Genomic DNA, 19,099 nt, shown 5'->3' with positions numbered 1-19,099 from the left:
CACCTAACCTCTGGGAATGAGGAAAAGCTTGCAGGCAGAACCTGGGCCAATGATTTAATCATATGTGCTTATTTAATGCCATCCTCATAAAAACCCATCAAGAGGGCTTAGGGAACTTCTTGCAAGAAGGCAGGTTAGTGCATAGAACCAGAGAGCTCCTGTGAGCCCCACTCTCCTGTCCATGAGCACACCATGCTCTATGTAGCTCTTCAATCTGTTGGCTTCTGTATCCTGTTTATTTCTTTCACTGTTTTATATGGTTTTATAATAAACTACCCAATGAGTGAACTGTTTCTCTGAGCTCCCACAGCAAATTATTGAATCTAAGGGGGTTATGGGAACCTTTGAGATATAGCCACTAGGTGAGTAGTATAATCCTGGGTTAGAGACCGGTCATCTTTAGAGGAGGAAAATTTTAGGAGTTTGAGGCCTTTCGCTGGAATCTGATGCCAATACCAGGTAGTTAGCGCCAGAAATGAGCTGAATTCACCACGTGGTATCTGAAAGTTGCTTACTGGTACAGAAAATAGATTTTTAGAGTACCTATTTTTGGATATTACTTCATTCAGAAGATGATTAAATCAAGACTGAGAGGGGTGAGGAATCCTGCGTGTAGGAGAACGTTTGAACGTTTGAAGTGTACACAAAGCATGAGGTCACTCCAGATTCAGTTCCAACTTCAGTACAAAAATGAAGTTAGGAATGACCCCTGTCCCCCACTCCCCATACCAAGACAAGAATGGCCCCTGAGTATCACTGTGTGTGGGGCACAAAAACAAAAACCAAAAACCTCCCAAAAGATAAGAATATCTGTGGCCAGAGTGACAGTACAGCGGTAGGGTGTTTGCCTTGCACACTGCCGACCTAGGATGGACCTGGATTCCATCTCCAGCATCCCATATGATTCCCTGAGCCTGCCAGGAGTGATTTCTGAGTGCAGAGCCAGTAGTAACTACCGAGCGCTGCCAGGTATGGCTCCAAAACAAAAACAAAGCAAAACAGAAAGATAAGAATTCCTGAATCCTAGGGCTGGAGCGATAGTATAATGGTAGGACGTTTGCCTTGTGTGCAGTCAGCCCTGGACAGACCCCAGTTTGATCTCCTGCAATCCCATATGGTCCCTTGATCCTGCCAGGAGTGATTTCTGAGTGCAGAGCCAGGAGTGATCCCTGAGCACTGAGCACTGCTGGGTGTGACACACATACACACACACACACACACACACACACACACACATACTGCTGGGTGTGACACACACACACACAACAAAAAAACAGAATTTCTGAATCCTAAGCTTTGCTTTCTTTTAGTATACAATATTTGATTTTTCCTCTCATACCTGTCAGCTCCCATATGAAGTCCTATCTGTGAGCCCTACTTCTTTAGGTGAAATTAGGGAGAAAGGATGATTGGAAAGAGAGGAGAGGAAGAAACCAAAAGGGGGTCATGGTGTCTCACCTGCACTGTCTGACTTGAACCTGGTTCTCTGTGATTGTTCGCTGGACTTGGTACACTGGCTGGAGAAGCTTTGCAAGCAGCAGACAGCACCATCTGGGCTGAACGACCCAAAGTCCCTGGCTGCAGCTGTTTTAGCATATTCTTAAGGTTGGAGATTTCCTTGGTGGTCCTGCAAGGAAACAAAGCATATTTAATTCTATTCAGAAGAGAACCTCCATCTGTTTACTCAAGACAGTTTACCCTAGTGCCAAGAAAACCACTATGGCACATAATCAGTGTTAGGTTCTAGAAGATGGTCTTCTCTGCATCTCTGTGCCTGTGCATGACTTGGCAGCTTTTCTCTTCTAGGAGCAAGAACCAAAGTATTAGGGGCTATAGTGATAGTACAACAGGTAGGATATCTGCCTTGCATGCAGCTGACCTGGGTTTGATCCCCTGCATTCCATATAGTACACCAAGCATTATCAGGAATAATTCCTGAGTTCAGAGCCAGGAGTAACAAGTAATTCCTGATTATTACCTGGTGTTACCCCAAATCAGAAATCAATCAAATAAACAAACAAAAAACACACAAAAAAAAAACAAAATAACCAATGGTAAGGAGACCAGCATGCTGACAGCTACATACTTTGGGGGATCTGGGAAGAATGTTCTCCGGATGGAAGGATTAGTCATCCAAGGGCTTGGATCAGACTCGTGAACCTGAGAAAAACAAAAGGAACAAGAAACAAAAGAAAAAGGAACAAGTTATTCACTCTCAGGGGACACTGCCACCTAGTGTCAGGCATACTCCCTGGCCTGAAGAACTCAAGTTTAGTGAATGAGTGAATAATGATCTACTACAGTTGTACACTTCATTGCCATGTGACACTCCCTTCCAGTGCTAATGTATGAAATTCTGTGATTCTGCTTCCATAATGCCGAGCATTCGGCGATGATCCTCAAAGACACTGAGGTAAAAATATAAATTATTGGGAAAAACTATCTATAGATGGGTCAGAGAAATAGCACAGTGGTAGGGCATTTGCCTTGCATGCAGCCAAACCAGGTGGTTTGATTCCCAGCATCCCATATGGTTCCCTGAGCCTGCCTGGGGCAATTTCTGAGCACACTGACAGGAGGAACCCAAGCACTGCCAGGTGTGACCCAAAAAACAAACAAACAACAACAAAAAAAACTGTCTGTAGAGTGATACAATTGGCAAGCTTTTGAAACCATATGCACATAAACACACATATATGCATATCCATATCTAACATATATTAATATATGAAATTGAGTCATATAGGTACTCAATTTTATCTATTTATACACTTTTTACACTTCTCTTGTTTTGTTTTTGGGTTACACTTGACAGCACTCAGGGTTACTCCTGGCTCTCTGCTCAGAAATCACTCCTGGCAGGCTAAGGGGACCATATGAAATGCCAGGATTTGAACCACCGTCCTTCTGCATGCAAGGCAAACGCCCTACCTCCATACTATCTCTCTGGCCCACTTTTTACACTTTTATGACAAAAATTATATTTACTTTTTAGTTTCTTTTTCATTCTTTTTTTTATGGGCTTGGAGGCCACATCTGGCTTACTTCTGACTCTGCACAGGGATCACTCCTAGAGATGCTTGGAGACAATATGGATGCCAAGGATCAAATCTAAGTCAACTGTGTGCAAGGCAAGTGCTCTACCTATTGTAATCTATCTTTTTTGTTTTTAATTTGCTTTGGGCCATACCCAGTGGTGCTCAGGGGTTACTCCTGGCTCTGCACACAGAGATTGCTCCTGGCAGGCTTGGGGGATCATATGGGATGCCGAGGATCAAACTGGATCCGTCCTGAGTAATCTGCAATCAAGACAAATGCCCTACTGCTGTGCTATCATTCCTGTAATCTCTTTTTTTTTTAATAAATTATCTTTATTTAAACACCGTGATTACGAATATAATTGTACTTGTATGATTACAGTCATGTAAAGAACACCCCCCTTCACCAGTGCAGGATTCCCACCACCAATTTCCCAGATCTACCTATTCCCCACCTCACCCACACCTGTACTCGAGACAGGCTCTCTTTTTCCCTCATTCATTCACATTGTTATGATAGTTTTCAGTGTAGTTATTTCTCTAACTGCACTTATCACTCTATGTGGTGAGCTTCATGTCATGAGCTGCACCTACATGGGAAGATGGGGGAAAATAAGGGTTGGGACTGAGGCAGTAAAATATTAGAAATGAGATTTGTAGGGCAGTATCAAGGTCACAATACAAGATGGATGTTACGGATATATAAAATATATGCATACAATACTATCAATAGGAAAACAAAGAGAAAAAAATTCCAGTGACTGTCCCAACATAAACCAGTGCTAGAATGGTCCGCCCTCCTCCCAAAGCACATTCCCATTAGTGTAGGGAGAGGTAGGGGGAAAGCCTGTTGACCCCTATAGAGTCTACCTAGACCGGCGTCCAGGGAAGGCCTGAAGTCCAAGGGAGAAAAAGGGGGACGACTGGGGGCCTGCCAATCCTCCCAGCACTCCCCAGGCTAGGGAGAAGGGCTCCAGTATGGGGCCTCCCCAAACCCCATACCTGGCAAGAGCTGGTCTCCAGAATCAAGGAGGAAACCGGAAGCCAGATGTCTGCCCGCCCTCCTCCCCCTGCACCTCTCCCCTGGAGTACGAGGGATGGGGGAAGCCTGAGGACCACTAAGAGTCCACCTGAACCCACTTCTGGCTATCTGAGCTGGCACATAGGGAAGGCCTGGAGTCAGGGGAAAAAGGGCGGCTGGGGGCCTACCAAACCTCCCAGCACTCCCCAGGCCAGGGAGAAGGGCTCCAGTATGGAGCCAAACCCCATACCTGGCAAGAGCTGGTCTCCAGAATTGAGGAAACTGGAAGCCAGATGTCTGCCCGCCCGCCTCCCCCTGTAATCTCTCTTTTTAAAAAAATAAATAAATTCTGGGGCTTGAGCACTAGCATAGCGGTAGGGCATTTGCCTTATACGAGGCCAACCTGAAATGGACTGTTTCGATTCCCGGCATTCCATATGGTCCCTGGAGCCTGGAGACTTCTGAGCATAGAGCCAGGAGTAACTCCTGAGCACTGCCACTGGGTGTGACCCAAAAACAAAAAATAAATTATTCAACTGAATCAGCATGTGAGACAGTTACAATTTTGTTTGAGTTTCAGTCATATATTGTACAACATCCTTAACCAGTGCACAGTTCCCACCAAGAGTGTCCTCAGTTTCTCTCCCATCCTCCCCACTGAAATCCCCCAGCCTGACTCTGGGTATATATTTTCTTCTTTTTTCTTTTAGACACTATGGTTTGCAGTATTGCTACTGAAGGGTGTACCATGCATCTCACCTTATCTCTTTTCAGCACCCAGTTCTTGTCCAGAGTAATCATTTCCAACTATCGTCACAATAATCCCTTCTCTGCCCCTTACTGCACTACTCTGTGATCATTCTATGCCTATCCCTTTCCTTCTGACTCATTTCACTCAGCATAATACTCTATATCCATCCGTGTATAAGCAAATTCCATGACTTCATTTTTCCTAATACCTGCTTAATATTCCACTGTATAGATGTACCATTGTATCTTTAGCTACTCATCTGTCCTCAGGCACTTGGATTCTGTCTATTCTGAATAGTGCTGCAATGAACATAAGAGTATAGAGATGCTGGGGCTGGAGAGATAGCATCGAGAAAGAGATAGCATAGAGGTAGGGAATTTGCCTTGCATGTAGGATGGTGGCAGGAATTCCGGCATCCCATATGGTCCCCTGAGCCTGCCAGGAGCGATTTCTGAGCATAGAGCCAGGAATAACCCCTGAGTGCAGCCGAGTATGACCCAAAAACAAAACAAAAAGTATAGGAGCCGGAGAGATAGCATGGATGTAGGGCATTTGCCTTGCATGCAGAATGATGGTGGTTTGAATCCCGGCATGACCTAAAAACAACAACAAAAAAGTATAGATGCCTTTTCTGTATTGTGTTTGGGGCCCCAGGGTATATTCCTAGGAGTGATATTGCTGAGTCATATAGAGGCTCAATTTCTAGTTTTCTGTCTGTCCTTTTTTTTTTTTTTTGGTTTTTGGGCCACACCCAGTGATGCTCAGGGGTTACTCCTGGCTGTCTGCTCAGAAATAGCTCCTGGCAGGCACGGGGGACCATATGGGACACCGGGATTCGAACCAACCACCTTTGGTCCTGGATCGGCTGCTTGCAAGGCAAACGCCGCTGTGCTATCTCTCCGGGTCCCTGTCTGTCTTTTTTCATTTTTATTTTTGAGTCACACCTGGCAGTCTCCAGGGATTACTCCTGGAAGTGCTCAGCGGGCCATATGTGGTAATGGGGATTAAACCCAGGTCGCTACTGTGCAAGGCAAGTGTCTTATAATCTATACTATTGCTCTGGTCCTTCACAGACTCTTAAAAGAAAATCATGATCAGCATGACTTTTGGCTTTATTCTGAAAAATTGGGAAGATATATTTTCATTTTTATTCCCTGGTTAATCATAAAATTACAATCTTTTCTTGAACCATTTATTTAGAAGTACTGTCTTTATTCTTTATTTTTTGGGTCACACTCAGCAGCGCTCAGGGGATACTCCTGGCTTTGCACTCAGAAATCGGTCCTGGCAGGCTTGGGGGGAGAGGGCCACATGAGAGGCCAGGAAACGAACCCGGGTCCGGGCCAGCAGTGTGCAAGGCAAATGCCCTATTACTGTGCTATCACTCCAGCCCCTAGAAGTACTGTTTCATTATCTAGGGTTGTAATTGTTTTTTTGAGGCCAGAAAGATAGTAACATGGATAGAGCACTTGCTTTAAAAGCTGTATCCCATGTGATCCCCTGAACACCATAAGGGGTAATTCCTGAGTGCAGAGCCAGGAGTAAGCCCTAAAAAGTCTCTGGGTGTAAGAAAGGAAAGAAAAAAGAAAAGAAAAAAAGGAAGGAAAACAGAAAAAAAGAAAGCCACTTATTATTATTATTTATTTTTTTTTTTTACCTTTTCTCATAAACTTCAGACTACTGTTATAAAGGGTAACTAAAGGGGACAGAGTGATAATACAGCAGATAAGGACTTTGCCTTGCCAAGAGCCTACCTGGGTTCAATCCTTGGTGTAGGGAGAGAGGAGAGGAGAGGAGAGGAGAGGAGAGGAGAGGAGAGGAGGAGAGGAGAGGAGAGGAGAGGAGAGGAGAGGAGAGGAGAGGAGAGGAGAGGAGAGAGAGGAGGGGAGGGGAGGGGAGAGAGAGAGAGAGAGAGAGAGGAGAGAGAGAGGAGAGGAGAGGAGGAGAGAGAGAGAGAGAGAGAGAGAGAGAGAGAGGAAGAGAGAGAGAGAGAGAGAGAGAGAGAGAGAGAGAGAGAGAAGAGAGAAAGAGAGAGAGAGAAAAAAGAAATGTATCTAGGAAGTGTACGCAAAGATGGTTTGTTTAAATTTAATTCTAAATCATTAGGAACTGAGCTCCTGGGTGATTTTAGTGTCAGTCAGTCTGGTGTCACCCCTCCCCAAGGCTAAATGCTAATCTTACCTGGTCTGAAGGTCAGATCAGCCCTCAGCTGGGAGGGGTCTGTGGCTTGGGGAAGGGTGAGAGAGACCCAGCAACAGGAGGAATAGGAAGAAGACAGAGAGAAGGAGGAAGGAGGAAGAAGCCTCAGAGAGAGATCAGACAGCATGGATGCAGAGGCTGTTTAGCTTAGAAGCTGGCAGTTGAGGTCTTATTAATAAAACTTCATGTCTACTGAAATCTGACTGCTGTGGATCATTTCTTTGCTGTCACTTGATACCCACAGACCCGCTAGGCTAGAGGGGCTGCAGGCACCATCCATCCAACTCCATCATCCACCACCATCTAGAACTTTTAATTAATATTTAATACAACTGTCTGGGTTCAAATCCACTGAAGATTCATTTAGCAACGTGACCTCTGGGGCCATAGTCCCCACTAAACATCTGTCCTTCTGCATCCTTACTGGCAAGTTAGAAATAAAAGACTATTTCACAAGGCTAAATGGCATATAGATTTTGTTTCCACTATAATATACCATCAGAAAGAAATAAGAAAAAAATGACTATGAAATTTTAGACATTTTTGTTTTATGATTTTTGGGATACACCCAGCAATGCTCAGTGCTTACTCATGGCTCTGTGCTCAGGGACCACTTCTGGTGGTGTTCAAGGGAATACTATGTGGTGCTGAGGATTGAATCTAGGTTGGCTATGAGCAAGGTTAGCACCACCATTATATCTGGCTCCAGTTATCTTTTTTGTTTGTTTTGGGCAACATACCTGGCATTCAGGATTTACTCCTGGTTCTTCACTCAGAAATTACTTTTGGGGACAATATAGGATTATCATATGATCATAGGAGATTAACCCAGTGTACTGTGTCCTATTACTCCATTCCAAGACATCTTCAGTGATAAAACTAAGGGTTAGCCAGGAGTGGTTCCTGAGGGTAGAGCCAGGAGTAAGCCTTGCGCAATGCCAGGTGTGGCCCAACATAAAAAGAGAGAGAGAGGGAGAAAACTGTAATAAGAAAGACCTGGTTTGCCACCAGAGATACAACAATACTGTTTACTGTTGTCTATGGTCTTGGTATAATTTTTTTTTTTTTGTATTTGGGTCATACCTGGCAGCTCTCAGGGGTTACTCCTGGCTTTGAGTTTAGAAGTCGCTCCTGGCAGGCTCAGGGGACCAGATGGGATGCTGGGATTTGAACCGGGGTCTGTCCTGTGTTGGCTATGTGCAAGGCAAATGCCTTATCGCTGTGCTATCAATCCGGTCCTTGATATAAATATTAAGAGCACTCGATTTTGACTGTCAAAGTCTTGATCTGAATGATACATTTTATAGTGACCCTATCTCTGACTCTCCACTGAAATGGCATTTATACAATGAATAATTGTGTAAAAGCCGACTTTGTTCAGGATACTGTCCTGGCTGCCAGGAATTCATTAGAGAACAAGACAGACAGGTCTCACAGCTTATATGCCACTGAGCAGCTGGGGGCTAAAGAACATTAGTTCTAGCTTATCAGCTCTCAGAGCTGCAACTCAGAGTCTGACAGCACAGTAACCCATTTCTGCTGGTCCTTCAGCTTCTTTCTTTTAGCTCTTCCCAGATGAAAAGAATAACTTCAGAATGAGCTTTACTTGATCTCAGCTCTCTCCCAAGGCAGCACTACAAAAGCATTGACTGTTCGAACTCCCTTTTCTTTTCCCAAGAACCAGTCTTTGTTTTTATTTTATTTTTTTTAGTGAAGCAAAACAGTTTGATTGAAAGAAATTTACTTAAAGAAAACATAGGGGCCGGAGTGATAGTAAGGTGTTTGCCTTGCACGCGGCCAACCCAGGATGGACCCCGGTTCGATTCCTGGCATCTCATATGGTCCCCCAAGCCTGCCAGGAGCAATTTCTGAGCACAGAGCCAGGAGTAACTCCTGAGCACCACCGAGTCACCTAAAAACAAACAAACAAAAACAAAAAACAAAACAAAAATACTTAAGGAAAACATGATGGGGAGAGAAAAGAGCAAGAAATGTGGGGGGGTGTGGAGTGAGGTGGGAAATAAAAAATATGTGCTCAAGAAAGAAAAAAGTCTTCACTTCAGAGTCTTAATTTTCTTTTTGGTTTTTGGACCATATAAGGTAGTGCTCAGGGGTTACTTCTGGCTCTGCACTCAGGAACTGCTCCGCGAAGTGCTCAGGGGACCATATAGGGTGCTGGGGATCAAAACTTGTATGTGTCCTACTCACTGTACTATGGCTCTGGGTCTAGAGTCTCCATTTTATTTTATTTTTTTGGCTCTTGGACCATACCCAGTGATGCTCAGGGCTTACTCCTGGCTATGTGCTCAGAAATCGCTTCTGGCTTGGGGGACTATATGGGATGCCGGGGACTGAACTGAGGTCCGTTCTGGATCAGCCACATGCAAGGCAAACAGGCCCTACAGCTGCCCTATTGCTCTGGCCCCAAGTCTCCATTTTATTAATAACCTCAACAAGAGTGACAAATGTGAGATTCATTCCTGAGAACTGAAAATTTATTTTTCTGTTTTCTGTAGTGGGGAGGGATTAAACTTAGGACTTCTTTTTTGGGGTCACACCTGGCAGCGCTCAGGGATTACTCCTGGCTCTATGCTCAGAAATCGCTCCAGGCAGGCTCTGGGGACCATATGGGATGCCAGGATTCAAACCTGTCTTTCTGCATGTAAAGCAAACGCCCTATCTCCATGCTATCTCTTCGGCCCCTAAATTTAGGACTTCTTTTTTATTTTTGTTTTGGGCCACACCCGTTTGACCCTCAGGGATTACTCCTGGCTATGCGCTCAGAAATCACCCCTGGGGGTCCCTTGGGGGGACCATATGGGACGCCAGGGGATCGAACCGCTGTCCATCCTATGCTAGCACTCGCAAGGCAGACACCTTACCTCTAGTGCCACCTTCCTGGCCCCAATTTAGGACTTCTTACACATAAAGCACACTCTACCAGACACTGCAAACTGAACTTCTTTGTTTCATGGCACATGTTTGAAGTTTCTAAAGATTGTGTGTATAGGGAGCAATGTAGTACAATGAGAGGAAGCCTAATTTCAAGTCCTTTCTGACTTGCTATGTAATTCTAAATATGTATATAAATACTTCCCCTATCTGAGATGTGAAGAGATTAGGAAAACTAAATTAATGCCTAGAATTTTATTTTCCACTTTTTGTTTATTTTTGGGCTACACTAGAGGTTCTCAGTGTTTACTCCTGTCTGGTGACCACATGTCATGCTGGAGATTGAACCCAGGTTGCTGGTATGCAAGGCAAGTGCCCTACATGTTCTCTCTCCAGCCCAAACATTTTATGTTTCTGCATCCATAAAATTCTAGCTTTGTGTAGTTATAGGTTTGTGTTTGTGATGAATTAGAGTGAAAGGTATTGAATTGGAAAGATAAGCTGAGATACCAGTGACAAAAAAGCAAAAGTCACAATAGGTCCCAGAAGGGGTTGGAGTGATAGCACAGTGGGTAGGTCATTTGCCTTGTGTGCAGCCAGCTGGGTTCAATCCCCAGCATCTCATATGGTTCCCTGAACCTTCCAGGAGAGATTTCTGAGCACAGAGCCAGGAGTAATCCCTGAGCATTTCTGGGTATGGCCCCAAAAAAACTAAAAAGAAAAGAAAAGAATAGGTTCATAAGCAAAATTAATTCCAAAATTGGTTGAGAAAGGGGAGCTAAGTTGACCAGAATCCTACACATCTTGACATGGCTAGAAATCTTGTCATTGCTTCTGATGACGATAATTGTGTTTTATAGGCAGAGAATAGTCGGGCATGAAAAAAAGTTTAGAGTACATATCTAAAGCCATAGATGGCTTTACAAGGAGCAGGGGATAATGACCAGAAGGCCTTAAAATATGCCCTCGAATTTTCAGAAAAGTGATGGTAACAATAGGATCAAGACGCCAAGATCCTAGAAATAAAACATGAGACTGATTGGATGCCAATAGACTTCCCTCCTGGCTAAACTAAAATAGCCCAGTAACTTTGGTACACTATATCACAGTCAAGTTCATTTCTACCTTTGGTCATGGCCATGAACTTTGGGACGTGAATGAGTATCTGTATGTCTCTTCCTCCAGCTCCAGCCTTCTACCAGAAATTGACAAGGGTAGGACGAGATTAACTCATATATATATATATATATATATATATATATATATATATATATATATATATATATATATATATATATATATATATATATATATATCCTGGCTCACTCCTGAACTTCCAGGGGTTGAGGAATCCAAGACAGCATCATCCGAAGAGTCCAGTGAAGAACACACCCGCAGGAAGGTCAGGCCAAAGGACTGGTAACGTGTGAAGGGCTGGGAGCAGGTAAGGCGAAGTCGATCCCAGGTGTCACTGGAGGCAGGAGAGAGGAAATCACCTCAAGGGAAAAGAAGGAAGAGAAACATGAAGGGAAGAAAATGTATCAATGAGAAGAAAAGCGAAGAAGGAAAAAAAGACAGGAGCTATTCAGACACCAACAAATGGGAGAATGGAAGTCCACTGTGCCCTCAGCCTTGCAGAACCAAGTAGTCCAGTGAGATCCACTCAGATACCATCACTCATATAAGTCATTTTCACACTGGTTCCAGCATGAGAATATCCTCATTCTACATGTCTGCATGTGTGCGTGCATGTTCACCTAATGGTGATCAGGGATTACTGCTGGCTCTGTACTCAGGGATCATTCACAGCAGGGATCAAGAGACCATATGGAATTGGCAGTATATAGACCTAGTGGCTTAACCTTGGTATCATTGCTACTTTATTTGCCACACTTGGCGGCATTCAGAGATTAATCATGGCTCTGTGCTCAGAAGTTACTCCTGGCAGGCTCAGATGACCATATGGGATGCCGAGAATCAAATCTGGGTCAGCTGAGTGCAAAGCAAAGGCTCTACCTTCTGTTATTGCTCCGGCTCCCTCCTTTATGTATTTTTTATGGTACAAGGACTGAATCTAGGCCTCACATATGTGGCATGCAATTCATCTCTGGCACTATATCATTCATCTCTCCCAAAACTTTATTGCTGAATTATATCCCCAGTAAGTTTTTTTTTATTTTTATGGTACTTGAGATTTAACGCAAGGCCTAACACATGTAAAGCATATGTTCTATTGATGAGTAAAATCCTTGAGTCCCAATGTTTTATCTGAACAGAAAGTATCTGTAATGGTGGGGTGTGGTGTAACAACTTGGCCAAGAATTAGTTTAGTTACCCTCCCTGGATTACCTAAACTACTCTTTCTGAACCACAAGAGATAGATCTCAGTCTTCTTTTACCTTCTATCCATATTCATAGTATCATGTTCCAGTATTGGAGCAATAGTACAATGGGCAGGGTACTTGCCTTGTATGCTGCTGACCTGCGTTCAATCCCCAACACTCCATAATGTCTCCCGAGTCCCACCAAAAGTAATTCCTGGGGCCAGAGTGGTGGTGCAAGCAGTAGGGAGTTTGCCTGGCACGCACTAACCTAGATGGACTGTGGTTCAATCCCCGGCGTCCTATATGGTCCCCCAAGCCAGGAGCGATTTCTGAGTGCAAATCCAGGAGTAACCCCTGACCGTCATCAGGTGTGGCCCAAAAACCAAAAAAAAAAAAAAAAAAAAAGGAATTCCTGAGCATAAAGCCAGGAGTAAGCCCTAAGGAATGCTGGGTGTAACCTTCATTTACATTTTTCTCTTTCACTTGTAGTGCTGGAAATCAAATCCAAAGCCTCAGAAGGTGTAGGCCTTCCCCAGCTCCCAGCATTATCCTGCTGTACTCCTCCTTTCCACCTTGTATGCCCTTTTTCTACACATTACAAACATCTCTAATTTAAATGCATTCTCCTTGTGAGCCTGTTAAGTCAGTCCCTAAGAGGTAGAGCTAAGTTTCTTCTATAGTGCTGAAGGAACAGAAATTTGAATTGAAACACAATGTGCTACATAATTCTAACCACCATATCTACATTGCCTTCTATTACTTATATGCCAATATTTATCCTGTACTCACCCTAATAGACATTGATACAAATAAAAACACACTATTTATTATATGGATTCTATATCAGATTCTACTGAATAATGTTATTTGTCAATATAGATCATCATCATAAATATCCCACTTGTTTATATATTCTCCACCTTCCCCAATCCCCTGTTATAGTGCCAGAGTTCAAGCCCCGGTCTTTCATATTTGCTCTACCACATCCCTAGCTATGTACTTTCATTATAAAGAAATCATACACATATACTCCAGAGCTGAGTACACTGTAACCATTCCATTCCCCAACATAAATCCCTACACAGGGTCGGTCCCTTATACAATATATACCTGGCAGCAATTGTAGCCCCTCATAGTATGTATCTCTCACCCCTCTCTCTCCCACACTCATGGCTATTTTTATCTTTGTACTTCATTCCTTGGTTCATTTATTGTGCCAGAAATTGAACCTATGGCCTTTTGATGTGTATGTTCAACAACTGATTATAGGTCTAGTAATTTTTCCCATATTATCTATTTCATTAGTTTTTTTGGCTACACTGGGCAGTATTTGGAGGAGTACATGGTGCTGGAGCCTAAGTCCAGGACTCTGGCATGCAAAGCATAAGATCCAGCCCTTTGAGCTATCTCTCTGGCCCCATTCTTACCATTTTTAAACATACGGACCCCTGAGCGATTTTTCCCTTGCTTTGAATCCATGAGGGACATTAACATGGTTGCAGGGAGCAGGGTGACAAAAGGTCTGTCCAGGGGCCAGGAAGAACGGCCCACATCAATTTGCAGGAAAGCACAGCCACAGTTACCTGGAGAGAAAAGAGTAAGAGAAGGACAGTGTGATGGGATGACAGGAACTTCCAGATCAGAATCAGGTGGCAAGAAGACATGCTCCATACTGGAGCTAGTTGGAAGACCAGTGAGATCAAACAATATACCAATTATGGTATGAGATCCCATTAGCTAGATGATAATTCAGTTTTCTCTTGCAGTCAGAAACCTGTCCCAGAGAAAGAAACTTGTCACTTTGCCTGATCTCCATCTGTGATAAACTGTGTACTAAACTCTAGGGATCACTCCTTGTGGTACTCAAGGGATTGTATCTAGTCCTGAGAATTGAATCTGGGTTGAACTCATGGAAGGCAAGTGTTTTACGTGCTGTACTAACTCTGATCCTAGTTCTATCACTCTCAATCCATGCTGGGGTGGAGGCGGAGCGATAGTACAGTGGTAAGGCGTTTGCCTTGCACATGGCCTAGGACAGACCCAGATTTGATCCTGGCAGGCAGGAACGACTTTTTTTTGTTTTGTTTTTGGGCCACACCTGACTGTGCTCAGGTTACTCCTGGCTCTGCTCAGAAATCACCCCTGGCAGGCTTGGGGGGCCATATGGGATGACAGGAACTGAACCACCACTGGTCCTGGGTTGGCAGTTTGCAAGGCAAACACCCTACCTCTGTGCTATTTCTCTGGCCCCAGGAACAACTTCAGAGCCAGGAGTAACCCTTGAGCACCTCTAGGTATAGCCCCAAAACAAAAACAAAACAAACCCATGCTAGGGAGTATGGCATCTTTTCAACAGAACTAAGATCTCTGTTCTCTGCCAAGTTTCTATGCAAGATAATCTAAGGTCAAACTTTCCAACCCATCAACTCCTTATGGAGTCTTCCTCAATAAAGTTGTCCAGTTCATTCCCAGTACCTTCTTGACACTGATACTTAGTGACAAAAGTTGTTTGTTGGCATTATAACGATGTTTTAGATCACAGAGATCAAAGTGGGCAGCTATGTCAAGAAGACATTTATGGGGGTCCGAGTTGTGATGCTAGCGGTAAGGTGTCTTTGCCTTGCTGGCGTTAGCTTAGGACGGACCGCGGTTCGATCCCCAGGCGTCCCATATAGTCCTCCAAGCCAGGAGCAATTTCCGAGTGCATAGCCAGGAGTAATCCTGAGCGTCACCGGATGTGGCCCCAAAACAGAGCAAAATAAAACAAAAACAAACAAACAAAAGAAGAATTTATGATAAATTCTGTGGAAATGAAATAATTAAATATCTCTCCCAGAACATACCACCAGTGGGAAGAGCCTTTTGGCCTTCTATAATAGGTGGGCCTTATTCCAGGAGGGATGTTAGTCTAGATGGAGCCCAGATATTTTGGGTGGAACACAGAAGAGTGTGATGGCCCCTTTGACCTCCCAGAAAGTTCTAGTCTCCCAGAGAATGTCCTTACCCACATCGATGTAGCCAATGGTCACTGCTTTCTCTAGCTGTAATTCCACTTTTAGTTGGCCACTCTTGTCACGAGGGCAGCTAAGCCAAGGTCCTCTCTGACTGTCTGGGTCCAGTAAGTTCTCCACAGGATACTTGGGATCCTAAATCAGAGAGGAAGGAAGAAAAAAAATGCAAGTTCACTAGGAAAAACAGATGATGCCCATGAATGGTGGCTCCCTTGTCTCTAAACCTTTCAGGCATCTTTACACAATTAATGAGAAATACGTCCGTAAGTCCAGGAGAATCTGAGCTTTCATTGGCTGAAGGACAAACAGGCAGCACCAACTTCTACTTACTTATCAGGTTACCTTATTAAATCTTCACCATAGCTCTTAGAAGATTACTATCATCATTTCTTTTTTTTTTTTTTTTTTTTTTTTTGTGGTTTTTGGGTCACACCCGGCAGTGCTCAGGGGTTTTTCCTGGCTCCGTGCTCAGAAATTGCTCCTGGCAGGCACGGGGGACCATATGGGATGCCGGGATTCGAACCGATGACCTCCTGCATGAAAGGTAAACGCCTTACCTCCATGCTATCTCTCCAGCCCCCTATCATCATTTCTTATTTTATTTTTTTATTTTTATTTACTTTTTTTTTCTTCTTGGTGCACCGTTCTTGGAGGTACTGCAATACCGGGTCGATGCTCGGAGAAGACGGAGCAAGCTCCTCTTCCGACTCCCAGCTCCAAAAATCCATTTAATATATTGTCCTCGGCTAGAGGACGTATCAGATATTAAACTGATAAGAACAGATACTACATTTGATCTTAGCCAAAAGGCCAAGAAGCGATTTTTATTTACTTTTTTAATTTTTTTGGTTTTTGGGTCACACCCAGAAGTGCTCAGGGGTTACTCCTGGCTCTACACTCAGAAATTGCTTCTGGCAGGCTTGGGGGACAATATGGGATACTTGGATTCGAACCACCGTCCTTCTGCATGCAAGTCAAATGCCCCACCTCCATGCTATCTCTCCAGCCCCTCTTCATATTTTGGGAGGTGTGGTTCTGGGTTACACTCAGTGGTGCACAGGCCCTATTCCTGGCTCTGAGCTCTTCAGTGACTCCTGGCAGTGCTTGGGGCATGATCTGCAGTGCTGGGGTCTGTATTGGGTCAGCTGCATGCAAAATAAACACCTTACCTTATGTATTATCTCTGGCCTTACCATCATTTCTTAGTTAACAGATTAATAGATTGATAAACTTAGACTAATAAACTGAGGATTCAGAAACTTAGGCACAATAAAAATAGTCTAATAAAGTCAGAATTCTCAAGTAATTTAATCCAGAACACATCACCTTTTACACTCACTACTTTTCATTTATAAAACACAGTCACAGTTGTTCCCTGGGAACAACTTAAGGGCAAGATGTCTATTTCACACCTTCATATTGTATTGTCAAATATGGAACAATGTTTACTCTTAGGAGCTTCCTAAAGTGGCAACAAGTTTCCTATTCTTTTCATCCCTTTGTTACAGGGGAAGGGAGAGAAACCATGCCTGCTGGTGACAGTACCTGAGAAGAAAATGATACCACGTGGCTGATCCTCACAGGAGCCATGGTGGGCCCAGCAGCAACTTTCACTTGCCCCAATTACACAGCCCAAACACTTTCTCCTCAGACTGTTTCTGGTACTGTCAGCTTCCTGGGGGACCAAGAGGAGAAAGACTCATGATGTTACATGAAGAAAAGAACAAAAAGAAAATTAAAGTAGCCAAGTCTCTCTCGAGATATTATAGGACTTATTTGCGATCTATGAGACAGTTTCTGCTGCTCCTCATGAGCTTGGTGGGAGCAGTGGACAGGGAGCAGAAATAGACCAGCTAAGTACCAGAGAGTACAGTGAGTAAGGAGATTCCATTAAGGTCAAACAACTGGACTATAACCAGAGGGCAGGAAAGCAGTTAGGACAAGATAACACAGAGATATGGTAATGCTGGACATACACGCTCCCAAGAACACAGATTGTACCTTCAATTATTCATCTTTAATTATTGCTGCTGGTGCCAGGGACTGAAGCCAGGGCCTTAAGAGGAGGAGGCATGTGTTCTACTGCTGAGCTACATCCCTGGCTGAATCATTCATCTTTACTACTTAGAGACTACAACGTACTAAGAATGTACCATGAATGTTCAATGCAATATATAATGCAAGTCTCTATTCTTTTTTTTCTCCCATAAAATAAATCTTCCTAAATTAGGTTTCATTAAGTTACTTCGAAGCTATAAATCTTCAATGGCTTTCTTTGTATGCAAATCCTTACTTATACAGTAGGTACTTAATTCAGCTTGGCTCCTCAAAGCATTACATTTTCGGCTTCATCTCCTATTAGACCTTTTTTTAAGTTTGATTTTGGGTCACATCTGGCTATGCTCAGGAATTATTCCTGACTCTGTGCTCAGGGACTCCAGGAGAGTCTGGGACACCAAATGTGGTGCTGAGAATCAAACTTGGACCAGTTGCATACAAGGTAGCACCTTTCCTACTGTACTATCTCTCCATTCCTCTTTTGCTACATTTTAATGGAAAATAATAAATACATGTAAAATGACCATTAACAGAATCAACTCTCAGGCATTTATCAACTTTTGGAGTTATGTCCCTGGCCCCGCTAAACTATTAGTTTTTTTTTTTGCCAAGGGGGTGCACAACCTGTAGTGCCCAGGTCTTATTCCAGGTTCTAGGCTGAGGGATAACTTCTGGTAGGACTCAGAAGACCATATGGGGTGCTAGGGGATAAAATTCTAGTCAGCGCAAGGCTAGTGTCCTATGTGGTTGTACTATTGTTCTGTCCCCAACTTTTTTTTTTTTTTGGCTTTTTGGGTCACACCTGGCAGTGCTCAGGGGACCATATGGGATGCCGAGATTTGAACCACCGACCTTCTGCATGAAAGGCAAAAGTCTTACTTCCATGCTATCTCTCCGGCCCCAACTTTTTTTTTTTTTTTTTTGGTTTTTGGGCCACACCCGGTGACGCTCAGGGGTTACTCCTGGCTATGTGCTCAGAAGTTGCTCCTGGCTTGGGGGACCATATGGGACACCGGGGAATCGAACCGCGGTCCGTCCAAGGCTAGCGCAGGCAAGGCAGGCACCTTACCTTCAGCGCCACCACCCGGCCCCTGCCCCAACTTTTTTAAAATAAATTATTGTTCTAATAATTATTGCTTTTGTCACATCTTCCTACACTAAGTAGTGAGCCCTTTGAGGATATGGAATTTTGTCTGTTTATTATTCTTATACCTCAGAGAAAACATTAGGAGGCATACTTTCCAACAAAAAACAGAGTTTTTGGGCCTGTCTGAGGTCTGAATTTGGATTCCTGGTATTGGGGGGATGGGTGGGACAGCAAGGAAGGGAATGCAAGGAGTTTATTTAGTCAATGTCTTTTCTTTTCTTTTAATTTTTGGGGAGGTCATACCAAGTCGCACTCAGGAGTTACTCTTGACTCTGCTTTCAGGTATCACTCCTGGCAGGGCATGGGGGACATATGGGATGCCGGGATTGAACCACCAATCTGTCCTGGATCAGATGCAATGCAAGTCAGGCAAATGCCTACCACTGTACTATTTCTTCTGGCCTCACAGTGCAATTTTTTTTTTTTTTTTTGGTTTTTTGGGCCACACCCTGTGACGCTCAGGGGTTACTCCTGGCTATGTGCTCAGAAGTGGTGCTCCTGCTTCTTGGGGGGACCATATGGGACGCCGGGGGATCGAACCGCGGTCCGTCCTAGGCTAGCGCAGGCAAGGCAGGCACCTTACCTCCAGCGCCACCGCCCGGCCACCCCCTGCCCCCACAGTGCAATTTTTTTATTTTTTTTATTTTGGGCCATACAT

General features: G+C 43.9%; 1 protein-coding gene and 1 non-coding gene across 2 annotated transcripts in view; both read right to left on the bottom strand.

Moving 5' to 3' along the window:
* The window catches only part of LOC126018430 (short transient receptor potential channel 2-like), a 42,941-nt gene extending 26,115 nt beyond the window's left edge, over nucleotides 1–16,826 (bottom strand). The window contains 6 exon segments of the mRNA XM_049780569.1: nucleotides 1,459–1,627; nucleotides 2,087–2,171; nucleotides 11,218–11,397; nucleotides 13,653–13,808; nucleotides 15,230–15,371; nucleotides 16,782–16,826. Of these exon segments, the coding sequence (XP_049636526.1) occupies nucleotides 1,459–1,627; nucleotides 2,087–2,171; nucleotides 11,218–11,397; nucleotides 13,653–13,808; nucleotides 15,230–15,371; nucleotides 16,782–16,826 (777 nt within the window).
* LOC126019524 (U2 spliceosomal RNA) lies at nucleotides 15,868–16,058 on the bottom strand. The gene has a single exon (XR_007499196.1). It is a non-coding gene; the product is annotated as a U2 spliceosomal RNA (small nuclear RNA).
* Nucleotides 16,827–19,099: the final 2,273 nt, after the last annotated feature.

Source organism: Suncus etruscus, chromosome 9 (assembly GCF_024139225.1).
Source record: "Suncus etruscus isolate mSunEtr1 chromosome 9, mSunEtr1.pri.cur, whole genome shotgun sequence".
NCBI classification, from domain to species: domain Eukaryota; kingdom Metazoa; phylum Chordata; class Mammalia; order Eulipotyphla; family Soricidae; genus Suncus; species Suncus etruscus.
Note: the sequence above shows the minus strand (reverse complement) of the source record. Positions and strands in the feature narration are given on the sequence as shown.